Consider the following 25,407-nt stretch of genomic DNA (forward strand, 5'->3'; position numbering starts at 1 on the left):
GAGGGAAGAAGAAGAAGAATGCATGCTGCATTGTAATACTTATGTAGAAAGGGATGAGTAAAAGATGGATGGAAGAACTGGAACAATAATCCTTTCTGAACATTCTGGTTTATTTTTTTTTTGTTAGAATGGCTTTTGCTGGTTTATATCTACGTAATGTGTCAAAAACACCTTAAATCACTGACAGATATGTCAGCTTTCATAGAGAATGACGATTTATAATAATATTTTAATAGCAAGCTGCCACTAGGTATGTACTTATACTTGGTCAACCAGATCTTGACAGTAGAAAAAGGCGGCAAATTTGAAAAATGTAGGCGCGAAGGGATATCGTCCCATATAAAATTTGAATTTCGCGCCTTTTTTTACTGTAGAGATTTGGTTGACCAGCTATAGGTACGCAAGTGTAAAAAGATTCCATACTAAACTTCTCGATCCATTAAATGATATTAAAGACGATGTTGCAACCCTGCGAGAGCCCGCATCCTCGCGCCTCGCGCCCCTGGCAATAAGGCTGTGATCCCCGGTTTCGGCGCTTAAAGCTAAGCCGAATATTACGGAGGAATCCTTAGCGAAATTAGTGTGTTGGCACCTTAAGTAAAAATAAAATGACTGCAGTTAAATGTGCAGCTGTAGACGAAGCATGCTCATACCATTTATCTCAAGAAATAATACATCAAGATTGTCAGGAATATTACTCGTAATCCTCCGGATAGTATTAGGTAGGTACTCGTAAGCTTTTAAAAGGTTCAAAACAGCACTCAAATCACTCAAATCTTATATTAGATACTAAATAGTTAAAGTAAGTAGGTATTCTAATGTACAGTTAACAGTGTGGGCGATGGTACCAGTTCCAATAACTTGCTTTGACGCAGACGTTTCCTCCAAGTTTCATCTTATTTTCATCTCGATGTATTCATGCAAACATTTCAACAATATTATATTTATTTTTATAAGATTATAAGCAAAGGATATTATATAAACTACAATCTATAGTTTATTAAATATATTAAAAACGGGTCATTCACGTATTTTAAGTCGAAAAACGCTCGACATGTTTCACTTCGTACCGAGAAGTGTCATCAGTACGGATATGATGGTCGTTCTTGTCTACGTGACAGCGTGATAAAACGGTGTCCGTCACTTTCTTTCCCACGGTGTTAAACAGTGACAGTTATTTTATCACGTGGATAAAGATGGATAAAGCTATCCATAATAGGCTGGCAGGAGCTTGCGTTTACGGTGACGGACCGGCGCAGACTGCGGGCCGCAGCTCTCCGCGCCCGATGACTCGGCGCAGGCGCCGGTGGCGGCAGGGGGGGCGAGAAACTACCCTCATTTATGGCATTATTGTCAAACGATGGGTTGCACACAACACTTACTACGTCACTCACTAATGGTCGTCGTCGTGAGTGACCCGTTTTTAATATATTTAATATGTCTTTGTCTCACGGAAGTTTTGTTATTAAAATCTATAGTTTGTCAAAGGATTGTCTCATTTCAAACATAAACAGAGAGAATCATACTATCTTTGTCTCATACTGTACTAGCACCTAAAAGAAAAGGATGTGTATAGTTTTTTTTGTTCTTATTTACTGACAATTTGGTTTGACCAACTATATCAATGCTATTTTTGTCTATGGAACTTGACATGTTTTGTCTGTCAAGAACAACTAGAATACTAGAATGCGTATTATTATATTATTCGTTTGCAATTAGTACTTATGCCTTTTAAATATTGGCCAGATATCGAAACATGTTGTGTATGCATTCCAAGTTTAAGGACAGCTGCTACTATTATCGCTGTACTTGCCCTTGTTAGTATATCCAATATATGCATCTTCTTTATTTTTCAGTATCTTCAATCATCAATTCGTCATACAAATACTAGAATCATTGATACAATTCTCCCAATCATGGGATTCTTCAACACAGGCGCCAACCGACTACACATTCAAGTGATTTCTTTAAAGAAACCACACAAAAATGTGCATTAAGTATGTGTTTGTTGCAGGTTTCCAATCCACTGTTGTCATGGTTAATGATCCGGCATTCGTACGCGGTGCGCGTGTCGTGCCGGCTCTCCGGGGCCAGTCGGACAGACGTCGTGGACATCAACATCAATAACGTGGTAAGGAACATACCAGTTGGCCAATTTATAAGCTTACGTGTAAGTATGTACCTTGTAAGTCTTGGAAGTATATATGTTTCTAATGAAGTCTAAAATGTGTGTTTGAGTGTTTGGACCCTTCAGTCCAAAGGCGCGCTGTACTAATCGTCGATGATCCCAAACTCACAAGCGGTATTGAACCTTTAAGTCTAAGGAGACACTGCTTCCTAGTGTGTGTTCTACCGCCTGTACAATGGGCTGTGCTCTGGAGAATTGTTATACATGATGCCAACGGTCATCACTTTTTACCAACGCACCGCTCGCCGTCGGCAGGGTGTTCATCCTCCTCCTAAATGGTAGCGCACTGTGCGGTTTTTCCTCCCGCGGACGCTCCAGGCTGTGGAATTAAAGGGTCTCTGGAGTTGCACTTTTAAAGGGTCTCTGGAGTTGCAGAGGTGTCCATAGGCTACGGTTACTGCTTACCATCAGGCGTATCGTATGCTTGTTTGCAACCGACATGGTATAAAAATGTTTAATGTTAAAATGTTAATGTTCTGGTCTCAGGCGGAAAATGGTGGAAAATGTGCTCTAAAACTGTAGGTAGTATTTACGCTTACTTTTGTCTTTATGGAGAGTACCTACCTATTTTTCAGATTAGCTTCGGATTTGGCGTGAACGGTGATTTAGGAATTTCTTGTCTGACGCAAAGTCAGGATGGAGAAAGAGTAACTATCAAAATTATTAAGGCACTGGGATGGATTGTGCTGATTGCTGACGTTGCTTTCTTGGTTACCAGTATGTTATTTCTGGTGAGGATTTACCGGGTAAGTTATAATAAATAAATAAAATAAATATTATGGGACAATTGAACATAACAACCAAAGTCCCAGCACAGTAAGTTCAATAAGGCTTGTGTTATGGGTACTAGATGACGATATATAATTATAATATGTACCTATACATATATAAATACTTATAAATATGGAAAATATCCATAACACGGGAACAAATAACCTGGGAATCGATCAAGCCACACAATTTTGACTAAGGTGTAAAGTTTGTGAAGTTGGGCTTGTAGAGGTAGGGCTAGATATAGAGTTATAATCTTGGCTCTGATAAGATCTGATAAATTTTTGACAGTTCGAGCCATATAGTCTCGTCTTGGCAACATTTTACATGACAATGTTTTTAGTGGGATATTATCTATCTAAGACAGGAAGGCTAAGTGAGATAGAGACGAGATGTCAAAATCTGAAATCTAAATATTATCAACGTCCCAAAATCTATTTTCGTAAGTATCAGATTTTACTACGTACATTGATGATAGATTGCTCAACAAAAATCTTTATTGAAGTGAAAACTTCTTTAGCGACGCTAGGCACTTTTTGAGGCCGTAAGGGGCGTAAGGCGATCACGTGACCGTAATCCCCGTAAGGTCCACTCATAATTTAAATGGCATTTAAATCAATAAAGAAAAACTCAATGTTATTTGACATTTATGTTGCGGACTCCTTTTCAAGACTCTTTACCTATGTTCAAATAATTTGACGTTGTCATGGCAGTATGTAAATAAACATGTCAATGAAAAAGTGTGATCTTATTTGAGAATGATAATAATATATAATAAATAAATAGAATACCTCCGCTAAACGTATGTATCGTGTTACCGGGCGTCGGTAACACAGTGAGGTAAGTTTTCACTTCTATCGGCACTCCCGGAGTGCAACCGTTGTTGCTTGTTTTTTATTATGATGAGTAAAGAGTAGGAGTGGCACCCTGGCCCTGTAACTGTTTTGTGAAAATATAAGCAGTAGGTATTAGCAACTATGTACCTATATAGTCACCCAACACAAAATTATTATAGATCCAGAAATTTACGATTAATATGTATTTATTTGCAGATATATTTTTTTTTTTCTAAATAAACACTTATTTTTTTTTTTCAGAATCCTACGCGTCGAATGGCCACAGCTTTTATCATCAGTGGACTCATAGCCTTGGTTCTGTCAAGTATCCATGGAATAATGTATGTCATAGTCTGCGCCATTCAGGGTCAAGGCATCGCCCTTTGTCAGCTACTTTTAACGTTTGTCGACCTAGGATGTAAGTTAAATCTACTCAATGCTGTTTTTAATCACTACATAGTATTCGCTAGGTGCACGACTGGTGCTGCCCTCATTTTGGCAGACTTTCTACGTTAAGTCTTATGGAGTAAAATTAGTTCAAGCGGCTGCCGCTAGTACTAATGTCAGACATTCCATAAGATTACCTGTATTTGTGACGATCAGCGCCACTTCCCCCTCCACCGACTGCGCACCTTGCCAATAAAACAAAGTCACTTCCCGCTGTCTGTCTAACCCTATGTATGCTTAGATCTTTAAAACTACGCAACGGATTTTGATTTAGTATTTTAAATAGATAGAGTTAAGAGGAAGGTTTATGTATAATTTATATTAGGTAGAAAAGTTTAAACAGCCTAAATTATTCCGAGTAGCAAATAAGTATTACCCAATTTTTTTATAATTTTCTCTATCACCATTACTTGTAAAACTTATTTTATACATGTTTGTCATATAAGTCACGTGTATAATTTATAAAAACCTCAAGTACATATTTTATTTTTCAGTGTGGATTTACTTTTTCTTAGTGATACAATTTTATATAAAGAAAGAACTGCCCTCAAATGATTCTCAACCCCGTACAAAAAATGTTAGACAAGAGTTTGCATTCTTACGGACGAAGGCGCAGGGCCCCATGGCCTCTGGGTCTCAGGCCCCTGGAGTCCGAGCTGTTAACTATCGCGGACGCAGTTTCATGAATGCCCTACGTGATTGCTGCCAGTGGATCGCAAACATTTTCAGGTATAAACTATTTCTAAAGGTTTTTTTAAATTTTCAGTGTGGACCTACTTTCTAATGGTGGTTAATGCCTACAGCAAAAAAATACAAGCCCAACCATGATCTCTTCGTGATCTCGCCGTGAAGTGCCATCGAGTCGTTGACAAGTGCATTTAATAAAATCTTAACCAGCATCTTTATGAATTATGATTCAGCATGCGAAGAAAAAACAATATTGGTTCCTAGTGCTTCGTTATGAAGATAGCATAGATTATTTAAAAAAGTTCCTATTTCTTCTTATTTCATAGTCAGGTGTATTTTTATAGGTACATATATGTAATACGTTTAGTTATGTTGTTGATGATGATGTTTATGTTTTTATTAATAAATAATTTAAATACATATATTGTTATTTTTACATTACATACCTATATATCACATTATTTATGTTATTTTTTATGATATAGGAGTCAAATGAGCAGGCGAATCGCTTGATGGTAAGCGATTACCGCCGCCTATGGACACCAGCAACACTAGAAAAGCTGGATTGAGTTTGAGAAAAAAAATTAAGGTACCTACGCGTAAGACCCGAAGTAGCAAAAATACAAAATTATATTTATAGCTGGTCAAACAGATCTTGTCAGTAGAAAAAGGCGGCAAATTTGAAAAATGTAGGCGCGAAGGCTTATTTTCCCATAGAAAATTTGAATTTCGCGCCTTTTTCTACTGATAAGATTTGCTTGACCATCTATATATTACATACCTACACATTGCGTAGCACGTGCCTCTTGCACGTGTTCCATAGTGCCGTGTGCAATTACTTGCAACTCTTGCGAAAAAGCTCTACTCAATCTGTGCCATAAGAATAGAGAGAATGTCTGTGGTTAATGCTGTCAAAGTCATGGAAGATGGAAGTCACAGTAGGTATGTCAATATAAAAGAAATTAAAAGTACACCTATTACATGAATAGTCGATGCACGTGATCAAATAAATATGGGGTTATTCAAATTTCTTCCTAGAACCAATCAGTGTTGCTGCATCAAGAACTTAAAGACTGCTTGTTATTTAATTAGTGTTTATAGCTTGGTATGATTACATATTATTATTTTTCCTTTATTTATTTTTCTTCTCAGTTTAGGTTCTTTATAATATGATTACATATTTATTATTATTTAGTCTGGAAAATCAAAAGTTCTAGAAGGTAGCCGATAAGCCGATAGCTTAGCCAAGAGTATGTGTGAGTGTACCTAATCAATATTATTTAGATTTCCTTTTTTCAACCCCGTAACGTATTAGAACTTAAAGTACCTTCTACTACCTACATTCATTCTGATTCATTTATGAGTCATAAGTACTCCTGGGCAAAGGAACTTACGCTCCGAGCGTGTAGTGTAAGTGCGCTCGACGATGATTGCGACCCCCATACGTATTGGATAAAATTGGCTAATGGCGCTGTATGTGTCACGCTTGCATCTCACTGCCACGGCTGCTGAAGTGGTAGAGTATGTTATGTACACCAGGAGACCGGTTACACGCTGAAGGCTAAGTTGAAAGATGGGATCACTAATATATTAGTTGTCACCTAATTGAGAAATCAATCGAATAAGAAAACTTCTTATGGGTTTTTTTCTGTATCTAACGTACGCAGCAAGTAAGGACACCCATACAACCATTGTCCCATAGGTTTCAGCGTTGCACGGAATAGGAATGAGTGTTACACCATCATGCGACCTGTACCTGACTAAAGCTGCCGACGAGGGAAAGTTGTCTCTGAACTATTTAAGATGGTGTTTCTTCATCATGTCGATACTTTACATCGCTTCCGATGTCTTTTTCGTTGCGGGAATCATCGTGGTAAGTAAAACAAGCAGGTAAGGAAAAAACCATCAAAAAACAGTTTACTTAAATCTAAATTCTGTGCAACATTTTTACCAAGGCTTCTAGTCTCTTATTCCCTCCACTCTCCCCTAATACCTTACTCATAGTCATACTCAAGTACAGAATGTACTTACTGCATAATTATTTTCCATCGTATTTTCACCCAATCCGCAATCCGAAACGTACGAACGTGTTAACTAGCTATTTCAGTCAGTCTCGCTACTTTAGTACTGAGGTTGACTGAAGTAGCATGACAAAAACGAACGTTTCCGTGAAAATACGATGGAAAACAATAATATTATGCAGTACATCTGTAGGTATATTAACTGAGTTTCATACTCATAATTTTATACTTAAGTAATTTGATTCAATGCTTCTTCTAAGTCTTAAAACTCATTCGGACCTGCCACGTACACAGCTAAATTAAACTGTATTGTAGCGTTGCTCCAGGATTCCTGGGGTTCTAGCCAAGATGACAATCGTTGATTAAAAATGCTAATAGAAACTTAAAATAATATATGAAAATGTCACATGACTTTTCGTAGCATCTGTCATCCCGATACATTTTGGTTTCGTTTGGCGTTTGTTGAAGTACAATTGTCACCTTGGTTAGGCCCTGATTACTTTCCTCGTCAGTAGCATATAGTTGTTTTGCAGTGGATAAGATCAGCGCTAGAAGTGCATATAATGGCGATCGCTCTCTGGGCGGTGTTCGCGCTCCTCCTCGCGGGTCAGGAGTTGGTGCTGTTATTCGGCGCGATTGCTGCAGGAGGGCCTGTCTGCTTTAATATTAGCGATATTATTTCACTCGCCATTTACTTTGCTTGTAAGTATGGCTTGGGATAACTTTTCATATTAATTAAATGTCAATATACTACTTGAATTATCGCAGATACATACATACATACATAACTATAGGGTTTGCAATCCGAATCCGAAATGTATGAAATTATCCGGGTCCGCGGATATTCCCATACATTTCGGATCCGCCGCCGTGCAAACCCTACATACATAACTAAAAAAAATATTTAACCTAAATTGTAAGTAAGGTACCTTGACGCTACCCATTAGGAAAAATAGTGTCTAAAATGTATACCCTCTTGCAGGTAATATATACTTTGCTGTGGTCATTAGTTCACACGTAGAAGAACAGCAATATAAATATTGATTTAAAGCTGCCGAAGTTGTAATGTTAAGTCGAATGTTAAGAATGCAGGATTGTTCTGTAAGTATCTAACAATATAAACTCAATAAATACATTTTCCAATTGTTATTTTAAAAAAAATCTGGAAATCATTTAGTCACACCTGCTTGAAAGACGGCCGAATTATAAAATAAATAAGGACTTACATTCAAGCTACTCGTGTGTTCGTAGGTATAGGTAGGTACATACCTACCAATCCGTATACCTTATACAATCTCTCTCAAGTTCCCACCCTTAATACTTAATTCAAAGAATAAATTGTCTATAATATATCAAAAGTCGCAAAGTTACCCTTCATGTGCTCCAATAAGTAGATATAATTTAATCTTAATAAATTTTATATAAAATTTTATGGACGTCATTGAGTTCCGATTTCTTTTCGCTACGTTTAATCTGCTACAAATAGAGATATTTTAAAAGCTATTAAAATGTTATTTAATGATATACGAGGATTCTCGTTTATTGCCAGCTTTAGTCGAAAATAAATTCAACGACTTTGAACACTTTATTATGATGGGAAGTTTGAAACAGCAGTCCCCGTAACTTATTGCCCACTTGGCTACCTATAGTGCCTTAGTGTCAAACCATTTCCGTTACTACTACTTAAAAGCGACTATTAGGTACAGATATTCTACTTGTTGCTATATTGTTGTACCTTATATTAGGTACTGAAGTGCCTATGGAATAACTTTAAGGTAAACAACACATACCTATACCTAGGTACATAGAGTCCGTCCGTCTGAGCTACCTGTGCACCGATTTGAATAGAACAAAATGAGGAGTGTCATTATAACAATGCAGATTTATCTTGGTCATGACTCTTATTGATTCTAGATATATAATGATCTTCACTGGCATTTTAATTAAACTTGTCAGGTAGGTATTATGCTGAAAACACTGATGTTTAAGGGCAATATTTTAAATCTCTCATTTAGGTAGGAATTATCACTGCCTATAGATTAATCTCGCATTAACAAAATAATCCCATTTTCATGAGATCGCCATAACGAAAAGGAAGGGTGGGTCAAAGCGCCGCTACCTCATTAAGCAGAATCTCAGCATCAGCATAAATGTCATTGATGTAAGATTTTAATTATCTCGCTATGCCGACATGCCGACCCACCGCCGAGTCTCGTAAAAGGGTAAGCGATTTGAATTTCAACTAACTTTGAAATCTCTGGCTTAACGAAGTTTTCGGATGAGGAATTTAATGACGCTCTTTTAGATATGTATCCGAGTACACTTATATACCTCCCTGTTATTTAGAGACGTAGTAGAGACTTTAATACATATGAACATACAAGTCCTCATAGGTATTATCCTTAGTATTACAGTTTTAACTCCATTATTTACCTAGAGGTACCTATAAAAGTATAAGTATACAAATGAAGTAAGTTTACGTAATTCAAACCATAAACTGTTTTTAGGGTTCCGTACCCAAAGGGTAAAAACGGGACCCTATTATTAAGACTCCGCTGTCCGTCCGTCCGTCCGTCCGTCCGTCCGTCTGTCACCAGGCTGTATCTCACGAACCGTGATAGCTAGACAGTTGAAATTTTCACAGATGATGTATTTCTGTTGCCGCTATAACAACAAATACTAAAAAAAAATAAAAATAAAGATTTAAGTGGGGCTCCCATACAACAAACGTGATTTTTGACCGAAGTTAAGCAACGTCGGGCGGGGTCAGTACTTGGATGGGTGACCGTTTTTTTGCTTGTTTTGCTCTATTTTTTGTTGATGGTGCGGAACCCTCAGTGCGCGAGTCCGACTCGCACTTGGCCGGTTTTTTTATTATTAAATATTAAGACATAAGTAGATAACTAATAAATCAGGGCAATAGGTTCTTGGTAAGTATTTATCTATCTATCATTTGGACGTCGGGTTTAATTATACAAAATGCTACAAGCTGCAATAAAGCGTTCCATTAATTTTTTCGTTATCTTTCCCTGCTACTCAAAAATATGCGAACAAAAGTAACGAGGCGCCTATCTTTTGACATAAGTAATCAGAATGTAGCGAGACGTCACGTCCCGTCCCGGCGGGCACGTAAAGCCCAAGGAAAATGTAAGAAAAGTCGCTCCCTCTGATAGCACTCTTTTATTACTGCACGTGACGCCGGGAGGCTTTGTATTCTCTTAGGTGCACGGTTTGTACGTGTTTTATGCTTGGTAAGATACGTAAAGAATTAAATACGTGGAGCCAATATTACTTACTTATTTATTTACCTCCTCAAGCGCAAGTTCTGCGTAGTCTACAAATGTAAATTATCTCATTTACTACCTACTTATATCTAGGTTTCGTTTGTCACGATATGGGTCAAAAATCTTAGATAAAATATAAGACTGCCTTCCTCTGAGGCGGAGATGAGAGGAGACATGAGGGAATCAATCAACAACGTTGTTTGTAATCCTCATTTTTTTTTTTTTTAATTAAAAATGGGCTTACTCACTCATCTCTTCTCCGCTCCACTGGATTACAACCAATACTGTTGATTCCTACACGACACGTCTCCTCTCATCTCCACCTTAATGGAAAAGCAACCTTAAAGTACCTCTAGTAGTAGTCATGTTACTTTTTAACTGTTACGAAAGTAAAACATCCTGCAATTTTTTTCATTACTGGGTCCATTTTTTTCTCAATAAAAATACCTACGAAGTCCCTAACTATAGCACGGGTGTGTGGCGTTCGTCGCCCTCATTGTAAAAATATCCCTCGGCGCTCGCGCAGCATGCCGAGGCTATATTTATATCCACCTACAATAGGAACTTGCACGGACGAAGTTGGAGAGTAGGTACGTAGGTAGATACGCAAGCGAGAGCCTGGGGCACCTACCTATTAGGAACGAACTCGGAAACCTAATTTTGTATAAAGATTATTCTTAATTCAACACTATGTTTTGAATAACAACGGAATCAAAGCTTGCGTAAATAAGTCAACACAAATATCAAACTAGGTATTACCAGGCGTGTCTCACTCCGCGATTTCGTCGCTTTGCTACAGGTAGCTAAAAGTTCATCCGTTCGGCTCCAATTTTGGGGAAAGCCATAAGCCGCGCGTGGCGCTGTCGCCACCTAGCGGCCATATCTGTGCTGATCGTAACAGACGCGTTTTGTTAGAGAGTGAGTCTTCTGTACGTAGTACTATTATTTATTCTGTGGTACTTATTACAAAAAAAGTTACGAGATTTGCCACGTAAGAAATTGAGAAAAAAAGATCCACACCAGGAAAATGTATAGTAGACTACAGACCTTGCCTGATACAAGTACCTATGGAAAATGTCTAAATTATTATATCAGAAATGCCTATTTAATTCAGTAGCCTACATAATATCCGGAGTGAGCTAAACGCAATGTTCTCCACACGGCTTCAGTTTTTTTTCTTAATCTTCTAGACGTTAACATTAGGTATAGGTACGTGGGAGTCTTAAAACCTAATACTTCTTTCTTTTGATTGCAATAATAGTATATTTGAGTGTACTCATAGATAGATAGAGATAGAGATAGGTTTTGTATCTATATATACATAGATACAAAACCTATCTGTGTTAGTAATTTTGTGCGTGACAAAAAGGTCATCCCATGGGAGGGCCTACGACCGTTATTATTACGCGCGGAAAACCGACCCTCCGCCCTTTCTTACCTAGATATACAATAGTTTTTGGTAAGACACTCGTAAGTAGAGTAGGTAACGAAAGGTAAATCGTATTAGTGTAAGTAGATATTAAAGTAAATCTTAATAGTGGAAGTAGTTAAACGATTCAGATTACGATTTTGGTGGGTTTTATACAGAGTGTAGGTACTAACCTAACATATAATTTTTACTTTAAGATGAGCTAAATACCCTGAAGCCTCGAAGATAAGATTTGTTCAATGTAAATAAAAATTCCTAATGTTAGTATTAGGCAGGAAATTCAAATCAATATACGGACCTAATACAAAATATCACGTTACTAAACACTTTAAAAAAATTGCGTTAGGTATGTTTTTTTGTAGTTGATTTTTATCCCAATTTTGATTTTTATGAATAGGTAAATGGCGGTTTTACGATGTACTAATTATGAAACAAATAGACAACTGCTTAAATATATAATACACATATTTAAGTCAGTGATAAAGCAAGTATAGTACGAGTAAGATACCTATTAGCTGAAATGAAATGGAATAGGTACCTAATCGTCCCGACGGCGCCGGGCTCTACGCTGCCGTCGCTACGCGCGACGCCCGGCCGCTTATTTCGTAGTTGCCACAACACATAAATAACGTTTTGTACCTAATTAATTGTATTTTTAATATTAAAAAACTTGTTAAACCTGTATAAAAATGCAATGTTATTTTATTTATTGAGTAATTATACTAGATCTAACGTATTAAGTATGTTGAGATTAACACTGTTGCAGGTAAGTTAATGTTTATAAAAGGTGCTCTTTTAAAGCTCTTAATTTACGACATTTACGTGATCGAAAAATTCTCGTTTCTATTTTTGGTAAGCTAGCATAAGTTGTAGATATTACATTTATTGGCCGCTTACGTAGGTAGATAACATATAGTAGGTAATATAAACCTAGACATACCTTAGTTAGGATAAAATAAAATCTTAGGTGTACTTAGATCTAGGTTACATATTTGATATTAATAATTCGCTGTGTTTGGAAGTCATGACTCGCTGTGCATAAATATGGAAGTACCTACTAGAAACTAAACTAAGATACCTGACAATAATAAGCCGACACTGAAGGTAACATAGATACCTATATTTTACCTTCTTTATTTCATTGTGCTCCGCATACAATGGATGCTCATCCAATGTCATCCATCGTAGATAGCCGGGGATAAATATCCCATTGTAAAATAAATTGCATGAAATTAACGCCATCTCTAGAACTGAATATGAATTGAAGGCAACATGAAAGGCCAATTCCTAAATCAAATCTTGACGTTTTGGAAATCGATTAAAATTGTATATTAGCTCGTGCGTTCTCGCTTCCGCTAATACGAAACTGCGTGCGTGCGAGTGCGATGCGCTGGAAATTCGATTTAAGAATTATAATTTGGATTAGATTAAGGGAACCAGAATGCAGGTCGCGGACCACGCATGCGTCGCTAAAAATGGCCGCCGATCGATAGAGCAAACCACCCTGCACCCTCCCCAGCTACGTGACGTCTCTTGTTCGGAGAACCAAGCGATTATGACCTGTGCTGGTTGGAGTTAAGGACTAGGGAAACAAATTGGAGAGATAAATCTTTACAGCGATAGGTATGTAGTGTACCTTTTTGTAAGATAGCACATTTATGTGTAGGTGGATAGCGTTGCTGGAAAGCTGAAGGTTGGTACTTATTTGTCTGCCAATTTATTGTGAGTAGGTACCTATCTGACTAAAACAACAAAATAGATTTATATCTTTTGGCCCAAAAGTTTGGCCCTCATACAGTAAAGTAGGTAGGTTTTATGTTGCTGGTTAGATGAAGATTAAACATAGGTACCTGTAGGTACTATATCTACATAGGTAGTTTTATTAGGTTACGTACCTACTGTAAGTCGAACCTTAACAATAATATGTAGGTAGGTAGACCAATGTGCTCGTCTGATGATTTAGGTATGTAGCTGAAAAAAAATCATAAACCTCAAGAATTTTATTCCAGTTCACCTAGACTACCTATAGTACATAATAAGAACTAAATTTTAGGATAGGCATGTGTTTATTTCGAGGGCAAACTGTAGTTACTCGTACATCTAGGTCAAAGCTAGTAGAGGGTTATTTTCATAGTTAATTTTATAGTCACAATAAAACTGCCATTTTTCGACACTGGATTAAAACTAAAAATGAATAAAAATATCAAAAAAATTATAGAGTCTTTCGCGAAATTGGACCCCATACATTCCACGACTCTTCACTTTTCCAACAGACTCTATAATTATAAATATGAAGTAATGTTTTTTTATCAGAACGCCATATAATGATGACTTTGATCTTTCACTGATATGTGAGTGGTTTACAGATGTGCAAGTTGCGGAAAGTTTCCATAAAATTCTATAAATTCTCGGAAATTTCATGAAACTTCCACTAGGAAATATGGGAAATTTAAATTTAAAATTGGAAAGTTTCAATTCTCATACAAAAATGTAAGAAATTTTCCGAATTTTTCCTACATTTTTCCGAAACATTTCGCAATTTTGGAAAGTTTCCTTAGGCACATCAGTAGAGTGGTTGTAGGTATTCTCTTTGGTTATGTGTTAAAATTGTTAAATATCAAACGGTGCCGCCATCTACCCGAGTATAAACCAAAGGTATGGCGCCACCTATTCTAGCATATTTTTTCCTTAATTTTCCGAAGCACATTTTTTTCTTAGACTTTACTTATCTTATCTTTCTTATACGGAATTGCATAGGTATACCTTTGCCTACGTACCTATACCAATCCCTACTAATATTACCTATAAGTGCGGAAGTAACCGTCTGTCCGTCTGTATTAAAAGATGAAATTTGGTGTAGAGATGGTTTGAAGCCCGGGAATGGACAAAATAAGTAACATCTAATTATTAATTAACTTACAGCTGTAGGTAGGTATGTATATGCAAACCGTAACCCTATTTCTTAATCTTAGTTTACGATCATTATTACCTATTTAGAAATCTGTGCATTTTAAATTACTAGCGCCATCTAGCAGGCATTAGGTAAACGCATTAATTGCCCTGTGACATACGTGGACCCTCACGGTGCGGTAAACTTTTATACCGGATGGAAGCGGCAGATGTCGCAATAGACAGAAAGTAGGTTTTTGACAACTTTAAAAATATGTACTGTAATTCTATTACACTTACTTTACTCTTTGGTGTATTTGGTAAATGTATACAAATCAATATAATTTTGATGTTTACCTAACTTACCTATTAGGTATCCGTAATAAGTTAATAACTCGACAGGGAATAATGAAAAACAAAAAGTCAACACTTGAAACCCAAGTCAAAAGCAATCCCAAGGAAATAGACTCCTGTGTCCATATTGCGCCATCTCTTAAAAAGTAACGACATCTTATGCGGTTGTGACTAACAAAGCAGTGACATCTATCGAAGTTCTTATGAACTTCTTTGTAATGTCACAAAGCTTTGGTTCTTTGAAAGCTCGAAGTTAGTAAGTTGGGAAGATAACTATGATAAACAAGTATAGATGTCATTATTTCCTTAGATAACATAATTATAAAAGTTGAGGTAGGGACCGTAGGGACGAGAGTAATATTACAAATTTGTACTTGCTTAATTTGTAATTTATTAGCGCCCTTAGCTGTTTAGATCTGTTTCAATCATTAACTAAGTATTTTAAGTTGAAAACCACAGACCACTTATAATTTATTAGGCACTACCTACTTACCTAATAATATTAAAATTACTATTAGCTTGTTATGGTTTATGTCGTTTATGGTGTCCGTGTAGTACCCATAATAGTTTATTATTTATAATTTTGTATTTCTAAGAAAGATAACTAGCAAAAATAAATTGAAAATGCCAATGCTAAACTAAAAAGCACAGTTATAATTAAAATGATTAATCATTTGAAGAATCTGAGACCCATCTTTTTAAAATTCGAAAGACCAAGTGTCAGTCGCGTCACGCTATTGGTCGGAATTCGGCGCCATTTGCAAAGGGCCGGACATCTCGGGCCACGCCCCCGAATCCAGTTCAACGATCCCGCCTCTGCTGCTGCCATCTTTGCAGACAACCAATCAGGCGCGGGGCGGGGCGGAGTAAAATCAAATTGATGGACTGGAAGATTGGCAGTTCCGATACCCGGAATGATGAAGTGGGTGCCTCTTCTTGAATTAACAAGATGGCAGTGTTTTTGTGTTCTGCTTTCTGCTACTCATGTTGATATTATTTATTTTCAAGCATTTGTGATGTGACTATAAAAATAGGTAGGTCCTATGGTCGCGTTCCTGTAAATTATTACCGACTATCTTCTGTCCATCACTTTGTCTGTAAAAGTAGTTTTAGTTCAAGGGAATAATACCTACTCTACCTAGTACCTAGTACTTACCTACCTAGCTGTAATACTTATTTTATTCCCACACGTATTTACATTTATCTACCTTATAAATAGGTTGATATTTAATTGTGAATACTTATTACATTTAGTAATTAGAGTACCTACTATTATTAGGACCAAGGACCCTACCAAGGACTTATGTCCTTTAACAATATTCTGCTTAGGTATATAGAAAAAAATTACCTAGGCACTATCGTGTTACAGAGAAAGTACAAAATAGGTAATACCGGGCGTCCATAATATCTATTGTTAGAATACCTATTCGTAGGTCTGCATCGGGCCTGGCACCATAGGTAACCTAAAAGTAAAATAATATTTTCTAGGTAGGTACTTTACCTATCAACCTGCATACCTAAATCCTAAGTCTTAAATATTTAAACAGTGTTTAAAATTTACTGCAGGCTTAAATTGGTATTTTAAACAGCGTTAAATTAAATGAATAATAGAGACCTAAGTAGAATAAGTAGAAGTGTTAAAGTTACAAGTTAGGCTAGGTTAGTAGCGAGTTTACTTCTTAGTAGCGAGTAATTTGTGATAACCCGTAACCCGTCGACTGGTTTAGTGTCCATTCGTACCGTTTACGAGAAACAACAACGTTAGGGCCGTTAACTCGATTTATGAACTCAAAACTTCATAACGCGGGAATTATTGGCCATTTGGCTCAATGCGGTGATTTGTGTTCTTACACTTCTAAGCAAGTGTTTAGCAATTTACTAATAGTAAATCCAGCTTTGGTAAACAATCTACGGCTTTGGTTGTCAGAACTTGTATTACGGTCATTGCGGTGGTTTGCCGTCAAACTCTAGTTCCGTCCATTAGGTAGGTAATTTGAGTTGCTAAAAAGAATTGTGTACAATTTGAATATAAACCTATGTTTCCGCACATGTTTGGACTTATTGTAATCTATCATACTTATCTAAATTATACCTAGATCAACCTTAGAAAAAAGATTTCGCAAGTAGTGAATTACTAAAAAAAAGTTGCTGCAGTGCATCCGTGCCTTTATGAAGTCATCGCGCCAAGAAAAAGGTGCTGACAGGAAAAGTTAATAAAAAGTTTAAGAAGCATATATGTACAAACATAGTCTCCATTTTCCTCTCTGGATATTGACATAATAAAAAATATTTTTATAAACTTACTTAGATGTTTATTAGCATTTTATTAGCTAATAACTACCTATGCCCCTTTAGTTTGATTTTTTTATTATTCTAACAGTTATAAGTAGGAGCGAAAAACAAATTCCATAAAAAAGGTAATATTAATAGGCTATTTAGATAATTAATAATCATTAGAAAACCGAAAAAATCCACGAAGCTATGGTCAATAGGATTCGCATACAAATTTTACTAAAGAATAAATTTTTATGATAAGGTAAGTAGTAGTATACCTACTTATTATAGGTATATATACCTCCTACAGTACATTCCTACAACTGGTTAGAGTCTATAGGTAAAAGCTTTTCTTCATAAAGTTATTACTGAAGTTTCTCAAGTTAGGAAACTTTGAAGGTAATATACCTATACCCTATACCTTATGTACTTACCTATGCAATAAAATGTTGAGTGAAAGCGAATAAATAATTTCCTTTTTCCTGTCTTCTCTATGTGAAGTACCTAAAGCTATCAGGATGGTGAGATAAACTTTAATTTTTACATACCTACGTAGATACGCTTTACCGTATAAGTACCGTATTTACCTACCTATAATAGGTCTTTTTTGTCTTTAGGCATGACATAGGTACCTATTAAATATTTATTTTTCCCCCAAAATTTTGGCCATATTTTTGCTCACAAGCATGACGTGAAGCGTAGGTACCTACTAAAATATTTGGATTTAATACCATGAAATATTTGGATGGGCAATCTCCCGCTTATGTCCATCTACCCCGGAATTACCCTATTATTAGGTACATAACCTAGTTATTCAACGGTATATTCTATAGATAAATGTATGCAGGTTATTAAACTGTATTAACTGTATCCATGTGAATATTTTTTTTTATTAAGATATCTGTCATACGAATACAACATTTTCATGGAAAGCGCTATTAAAAAAACGAATACGAAATATATAGCTGGTCAACCAAATCTTGTCATTAAAAAAAGGCGCAAAATTTAAATTTTCTATGGGACGATATCCCTTCGCGCCTACATTTTTCAAATTTGCCGCCTTTTTCTACTGTCAAGATCTGGTTAATCAAGTATATAACATAAGCTTTTGTCTGTGTAATTGTATGTCTGATAAACCTCAATTGAAGCGCTAGTAATGGAACGAGTGCATTTTGAATTTCTTTAAAACCTGTTGAACGCATGCGCAGACAGCGGCCGCAGCTAATTTCCCGCTTAGTTAAGTTTACGGCGCCCGCTGATTGGATATTGATTAGAAACCGTTTCACTCGTCCAGGCGGCGGTTTTCAGTGTTGCTGTATATGCAGATTTATCTGTATTTATGCTTTAGGCCACGGATATTTTAGTGTCTCAGTTTTTTTCACATACACGTTAATCTGTTGTACGAATATATTGTTAAAAGTATCTACGTTGAAATTAGTCCTAAGTCAACTTACGAAATATTGTACGCCTTTGTAAGGCAGGATAGGATATGGAGAACATGAATAAATTGACCTTTGTAAACCCATAACTATACAATAAATATATATTGATTTTGATTTTTGTTTTTTTTGTTTTAGGAAGGTATATAACATGACGCAGGGAAATGACAATACCTAACCGCGGGATTTCATCAAATACCTACGGGATTATATTATCAAATCGCACGGATTTCAAAATGAATGTTCGCTCGATTTTATCATTTATCTGGAAAAATCCCGTGATTCGATTGAATCCCTGGATAGGTTTAGTGAATTGAGAATGTTAAGCATAGGTAAGTAATACCTACTTAACCTATTATGAAATGAGTATGACCCTGATATCAAACCGAAGGACCTTGGCGTCAATCTGTCACTCTCACAACATACCTTTGTTCGTGTAGAACACATGCACATTGCACAGCCGTTATCATTGCCGATAAATCATAATATTGATACATTTAGTTATTAGACACATAAAAAATAGTCACAATAAAATAGTAAATGTCACTAATATAATAAAATTAGAGATTGTTTCTTTTTATTTTATACAAGTTTTGGGTAGATATCTACCTAATGTTCTATAGATATTAATATTTTATCAATTTGTTTTGTCTCAAATGGCAACACTGTCGGTTTCAGAAAGGTAGGTCTATTGCACAGGTGCATATTTAGGTAGGTACACTCACTATCCTACGCCTACGGGACTGAGGGGCTACCGCAAAAACCTAAAATCGCCAATTGCGGGGATCTTTCTCTTTTACTCCATTGAAGGCGTAATTGGAGTGACAGAAAAAATGCCCGATTTTCGCGGTTATAATACTGATTACTCGTCCGGTTTATACATAGATGCTGGTTTTGATAACACGGCGCCGATGCGCAGTCGGTATTAAAATGGGGTGTAAGTAGGTAATGTGATATATCTCGTTTGTTTTACTTAAAAAAAAACATACGCACCTCAAACATAGGCTTACAAATAATAATAAAAAATGTCTTTAATGGTAATGTATTATTGTTTGATTACCAATATTTTAAAACTAGATTGCTAATTGATAGAACCTAGATGTCTAAAAGTCAATAGGTATTTATCCACACAACTTTACAAATTCACGATTCGCCAGATGAATGACACCCATAAACGTATACCTAATGGTTGGTTCACCCACGTGCGCCAAAAACTAACATTGGCACCTTTATTTCCAAAGCCATTTGACTCAAAATAAAACAATTTACAGTTTTATAAACGCAATAAGTATTTATGGCCCTATAACATAAAAGTAGACACCCAAGTAGTGGATTAGAGCTATCTTTAGTCAGTTGCAACATTGAAGCAGTAAAATTAATAGGCATGGAGGTCAAGTTTTGAGTTGAATGACTCGAATCAAGCTTTACGATTTGTTGTTACATTAAACGGGATTTACATGAACATAGCTAGCTATTCAGCTCCCTATTTAAGTTGTAATAAAAGTGTAGGTAATGCTGCTGGAACTACGAATTGAGTACTTTCTCATTGGAGAAAATACTCGATGATTTGGTTTATTGAAACCATACCAGCAGTACCCTACTTTCATTTTGCAGAGTGTACATTTATAGAGATAAAATTGTGCTGGCCTGTCAGCTTTACAGTAAAAACGAGTTCAAGTACCAGGATCATGCATATTTTATATGCTTTAGTCTTACGTGTTTTTTCCTGCAGACATCACAAACTTAAGAAAATCAAAAGCAACCTAACACAGGCCCGATATTACACACCTATCTACTATCTATGTGTACCAGAGAGTCCTTCACGTTTACCTAACCTTAACCTACACCTATACCAAGAAATGTTTTTGTAGGGCACGAGTTTATTCACTTCTTTATTTTCCACGGGTTGCCCTCTGTGGTGAATACATTTAGCAGTAAATCCAGTGAAGCCTAGTGTTACTGTGTAAAACTAATTGAAGTATGGTACCATATAAACTGCAGGTACCTGTTAAATTTTCAAAAATGAACTTATGTAAAATATAAGGTAGGCAGCTGACCTATTTAATAGGTAACTAGGACTAGGTGGTGAAGCGTTGTGAAAAAAAATCCGAAAGCAACCCTATGGGATGCGTCAACACCGGGAGCTATCATGTACCAGTAATAACAACAATCTATAATTTAATAACTTCCTACCCTATCCTCTACAACCTGCTACCAGGTGCGAACTAACTGTAATTAACTTGCACTTGGTTATAAATCATTTTTATTATTCTTAGTTGCTGCATAGATTACCCATAGGAATGCAATAAATTCCTACCTGCAATAAAAGCGAATGCAATTTAAATAGTTTAAGATACGCCAGCCATAATTAATGTCATAATTTAGCTAATTAGTAGGTAAGTAATTATTATTCAGGAAAGCTAATACACGCGATACAATTAAATTTCATTCAATCAAATCATTGTCTTTTTTCAGGTTAGCTGTCAAATTTAGCAGTCGATTATTTTTTACACGACTGCCCTAATTACACGACTGTGGGTGGGTGGGTATGTAAGTTTCTTTGTTCCACTCTAGCAGCTAAACGCTTTAACCGATTTACATGTATGATATATCATTAGAATCCTTACATCATCCCGAGTAACATAGGCTATGTGACGTCATTATAAAAACAATATGGCGGACTTAATACGCCATATTACGCAACCTTTAGAAAAACATTTAGCTTTTCAGTTCGCTTTTAATTTTCAGTCGTGTTTTTTAATTTTTAATTCATTTATTTACAGATATGTTCGGAAAGAGAATACATTCCACGACTCTTCTATTTCCGCACAGACTCTATTTTTATTTTCACAAATTGGTCATCACAAACAAATTTCAGCTGACACCGAAAACAGGTTTCAGCGATAAATCTTTTTTATGATTATTATAAAGCTGTCTCAATTTATGAATGAAAACTTCATAGTATCACACTGAGGCTCGGAACACCAGGCATGTGGACATCAAAGAGAATTATCTTTTAACCAGATTTATATATAAATACATCAAGTTTTGGATGACTCGTAGACAGAAATGTAAATATTTACCTATGCAAGTAATCATAACTAAAGCCAGCGTTATTAAAGTAAAGCTGCGAATATTGTTTTAAACTAATATGATCAGTCTTCACTCATTAAGTATTTAAAACAAAACGTCGGCATTTACGTTTTTCGTCGCAGGCAGAACAAGAATGAAATGTCACGTTCAAAACGTCTAGATAAATACTAAAAGTAGATACCTACACGCCATATAAAGTCCTGTTTAAATCCATACTTCCATACTAATATTATAAAAGGAAGTCTGTCTGTCTGTCTGTACCTCTTCACGCTTAAACTGCTGAACCGATTTAGATGAAATTTGGTGTAGAGATTGTTTGAGTCTCGAGGAAGGACGTAGGATAGTTTTTATCCCAGAAATCATCCCTTAAAGGGGTAGAATTTTGAATAGGGAATTAACAAGAACTGCTTTACAAACTTTGTCGATAGGAACTGTCCAGCACCGCCCGCGCACTGGCGATGGCGCTGGTGCACGATTTAGTTGACATTTGGTATAGTGATAGTTTAAGTCCCGGTTTAAGGGTAGTTTTTATTCCAGAAATCACTCTTTTAGGCTTTTAGGGGGTCAAAAGGGGAGAAGTTTATATGGGGAATCAACAAAAAGCAGATTGGATAAAATAAATATCTACCTAAATTACTAATTCCACGCAGACGAAGTAATTAGGTAAATCCTAGGTAATTATTAAGGTAAGGTCTATTATTCCGACTGTATCTGTCAGTACATATATTATATTAGTATGATAGGTAGGTACTAGTGTTTGTACTACGTTGTACCTATGTATCTATGAGAGAGTATACCTACAGGGATTTACAAGTACTTACGTATGAATATATATTTTGAAGATATTAATGCGTTTTGTTTCAGTCAGTTCAACGATTGTATTAGTTTTAACTTTTAATGAAATTTTGTAAAACACATGTACCTACCTAAATAAGAAAAAAATACTCATAATTTTTGTTAACGTACCTATTTTTAGACCAGCCTGTAGGTAGGTCTAACCTAAATGTAGGTCGTAGGTTCGAGTACAAAGGTAAGGTTGACCCGTAGTTGCGAGTAAGTACTAGAAAGGTAGTATTAGTTTTAACTTTTAATGAAATTTTGTAAAACACATGTACCTACCTAAGTAAGAAAAAAATACTCATAATTTTTGTTAACGTACCTATTTTTAGAGCAGCCTGTAGGTAGGTCTAACCTAAATGTAGGTCGTAGGTTCGAGTACAAAGGTAAGGTATACCCGTAGTTGCGAGTAAGTACTAGAAAGGTTAGTATAGGTACATTGGCTGCAAGTCACTAATAATAACTACTCCTATATCAATCAAAATGACTGTATAATATACAGCCCTGCCTACAGGAAGTGTGCATGCAAATCAGGCGTTGATCGCACCGTCGTCGGCCGAGCGGAGGCGTAGCGCGTCGGCCGAAGGCATGTGAGGCATGTCACGTGTAGGCTTGTGCCTGCTCGTTCACTACAGAGAGCGCTCCGCTCTCGGTCAATCGGTCAAACTAGTTCGCTCTTTTAGTTCCTTTAGTTCAGTTCGGTCGTTGAACTTGTTGGGAGCCGGGAATGACAATCTTTGGTAAATTCAAATTGTATGATATGATTATGTCGATATTAAACATTAAACACCTAAACTCAATAAAAAAATTAACATATATTAAAAAATATTTGTTTTTCCATCATAGGTACTTTTCGGGCTTTGGCGTGTCACGTCGTTTTTTGTCTCGTTCGCACTTGTGCTAGCGACATTTTGAACCGTTTCGTTCCGTCCGTTTTCCGTTTTACTCAGTCAAGCGCTCTCCAATCCCACTGAACACTGAACTAAACGACCTTAAGACCGATTAAGAGCGCGCAAAAAGATTTAGTTCCTTTCGGTCCTTCACGGGATTTCATTCCTAACAGTTCTTAGTTCGCGACCGACACAAGCCTAGTCACATGTTTGATGTCTGGCTCAACGCGGTGTCAGGCGGGCGCCTTTGATCTTTGTCTTGCGTTTTAACAGTTCACGTTTACTAAATTAATGAAAAGCCGGAAAAATTTAGGCGGATTTCTGAAAAATATTTGTGATGGCCATGATATCGGTGCTTAAATTACGTAGGTAGGTATTAACGTGCCGTAAGTTTGTACTTATTTTATTTACATAAGTGGGTATTGTGGATAACCTGCAGTTAGCCAAAGCTAATCGTGTAATGTAGACACCCATAAATTAGGAATTTCTTAAGACTGTTTCTTAGGAATTCCTATGAGGGATTTTTTTCTCTCTTAGTACCTATGTAGGTACTTAGTATTATTTATTCAGAGACCATACTTTTATATCCGCAACGCAGGCTTCGTCAGGTAAACACAAACTTACAAACTTACTTACTTGGTACTTAGTTAAATATTAAAGAAGCTCCTAGTTAAAAAGTCAAGGTAGGTTCTGATATCATTATTATCTTATCTTGTTATTCGATTAATTTCTAATCTGAAGATGAGACCAATGAGAATGTTGACGGGAAGAGATCCCTTATAGGGATAAGTTCGCCTTATGTACAATAGAGTGTTTTAATAGAGTGTGTGTGTCAAAAACCTACCACCAGTTCACATCCCCTTTCGTTGCTCTCGTCTATCTTCGCACCTTTTATTTAAAGCACTACTATACTAAGTACCTTCAGTACATTATTAAGATCAGTGTTGTGTACCGGAGGACGCCGAACTCATCCGTGGCGGGGAAAATCTGAGGTCTAAGTTGGCCGACTGCAGGTAACGATTTTACGCTTCCTCTAGCTTGCGACAGAAAGCCAGAATCACCACCAGCGGTCTCCAACGGTGACCAACGATTTGGTTCCCACTGTCTCCGGATCAAAGGTAACTTCGCTCACACCTATACACACTTTAGTTTCAATTTCCTTATTATTTATCCCCAATTTATCCCAACTTTCTTGCTCCATCGGCCCTAAATTTCACTCTCTCTTTCGCCCCTTTTTCGCTAAATATACAGTCCACCTTTGCTATCGAACATTTTGGTTTTTGACACACATACATACAGATGTAGGTACTTAGGTAGATAGCGTAACAACCAAAAGCACGCTAGTCTACCTTGCCTGTTGCCACAATCTGTGACGCAGACGTATATTTTACTCAGATGATCCTTGAGAGTAGGTATAGGACGTAATAGGTACTTTCGGTATTATAACGAACGACCGCAGAAAGACGCAAGCAATCTCATGTTACGCATTTTCAAAGACTGGTTCAAATTAGAAATCCTAACGAATAACGATCGCGCACAAAACAAAAAAACGTACAACACAAACAACTGTCAAAACGCAAACAGACGCGACCGACAGCCAAAGGGTTACCGACGCATTGTTTTCCAACGGCATTTCACACTGTCACTGTTTGCCCCGCAAACGGCGCGGTAACGACTGAGCAATTATCACTTACCTGCGACACGCGATCACAACACACAGATTTATAGTCGATAAACTGGTATCATCACTTTTACTGTGTTGTAAATTAATTATGTGCACTAATAGTTTATGGTTTTGTCAGAGCGGCTGAACGGCGAGCTGCTGGCGCGGAGGCGAGCGACGTAGTGCGGCGAGCGCGGCGCGACTGGGCGGGCGGCCCGCGGCCCGGGACGACTGCTTGGATAAGCGCGCGCCGCCTGCCTGCTAGGGCTGACACTGCTGTGACACTGCGCCGTGTAGGGCCATAG

At 36.8% G+C, this 25,407-nt stretch overlaps 1 protein-coding gene across 1 annotated transcript; it reads left to right on the plus strand.

Annotated features, from left to right (window-relative positions):
• The first annotated feature begins 1,724 nt into the window (after positions 1-1,724).
• Positions 1,725-25,407, plus strand: LOC134655266 (uncharacterized). The gene is made up of 6 exons (XM_063510719.1): positions 1,725-1,817; positions 2,015-2,131; positions 2,764-2,934; positions 4,057-4,213; positions 4,737-4,971; positions 25,242-25,407. The coding sequence occupies exons 1-6, from the start codon at positions 1,725-1,727 to the stop codon at positions 25,405-25,407; spliced, it is 939 nt and encodes a 312-aa protein (XP_063366789.1).

This window comes from Cydia amplana, chromosome 2 (genome assembly GCF_948474715.1).
Source record: "Cydia amplana chromosome 2, ilCydAmpl1.1, whole genome shotgun sequence".
NCBI classification, from domain to species: domain Eukaryota; kingdom Metazoa; phylum Arthropoda; class Insecta; order Lepidoptera; family Tortricidae; genus Cydia; species Cydia amplana.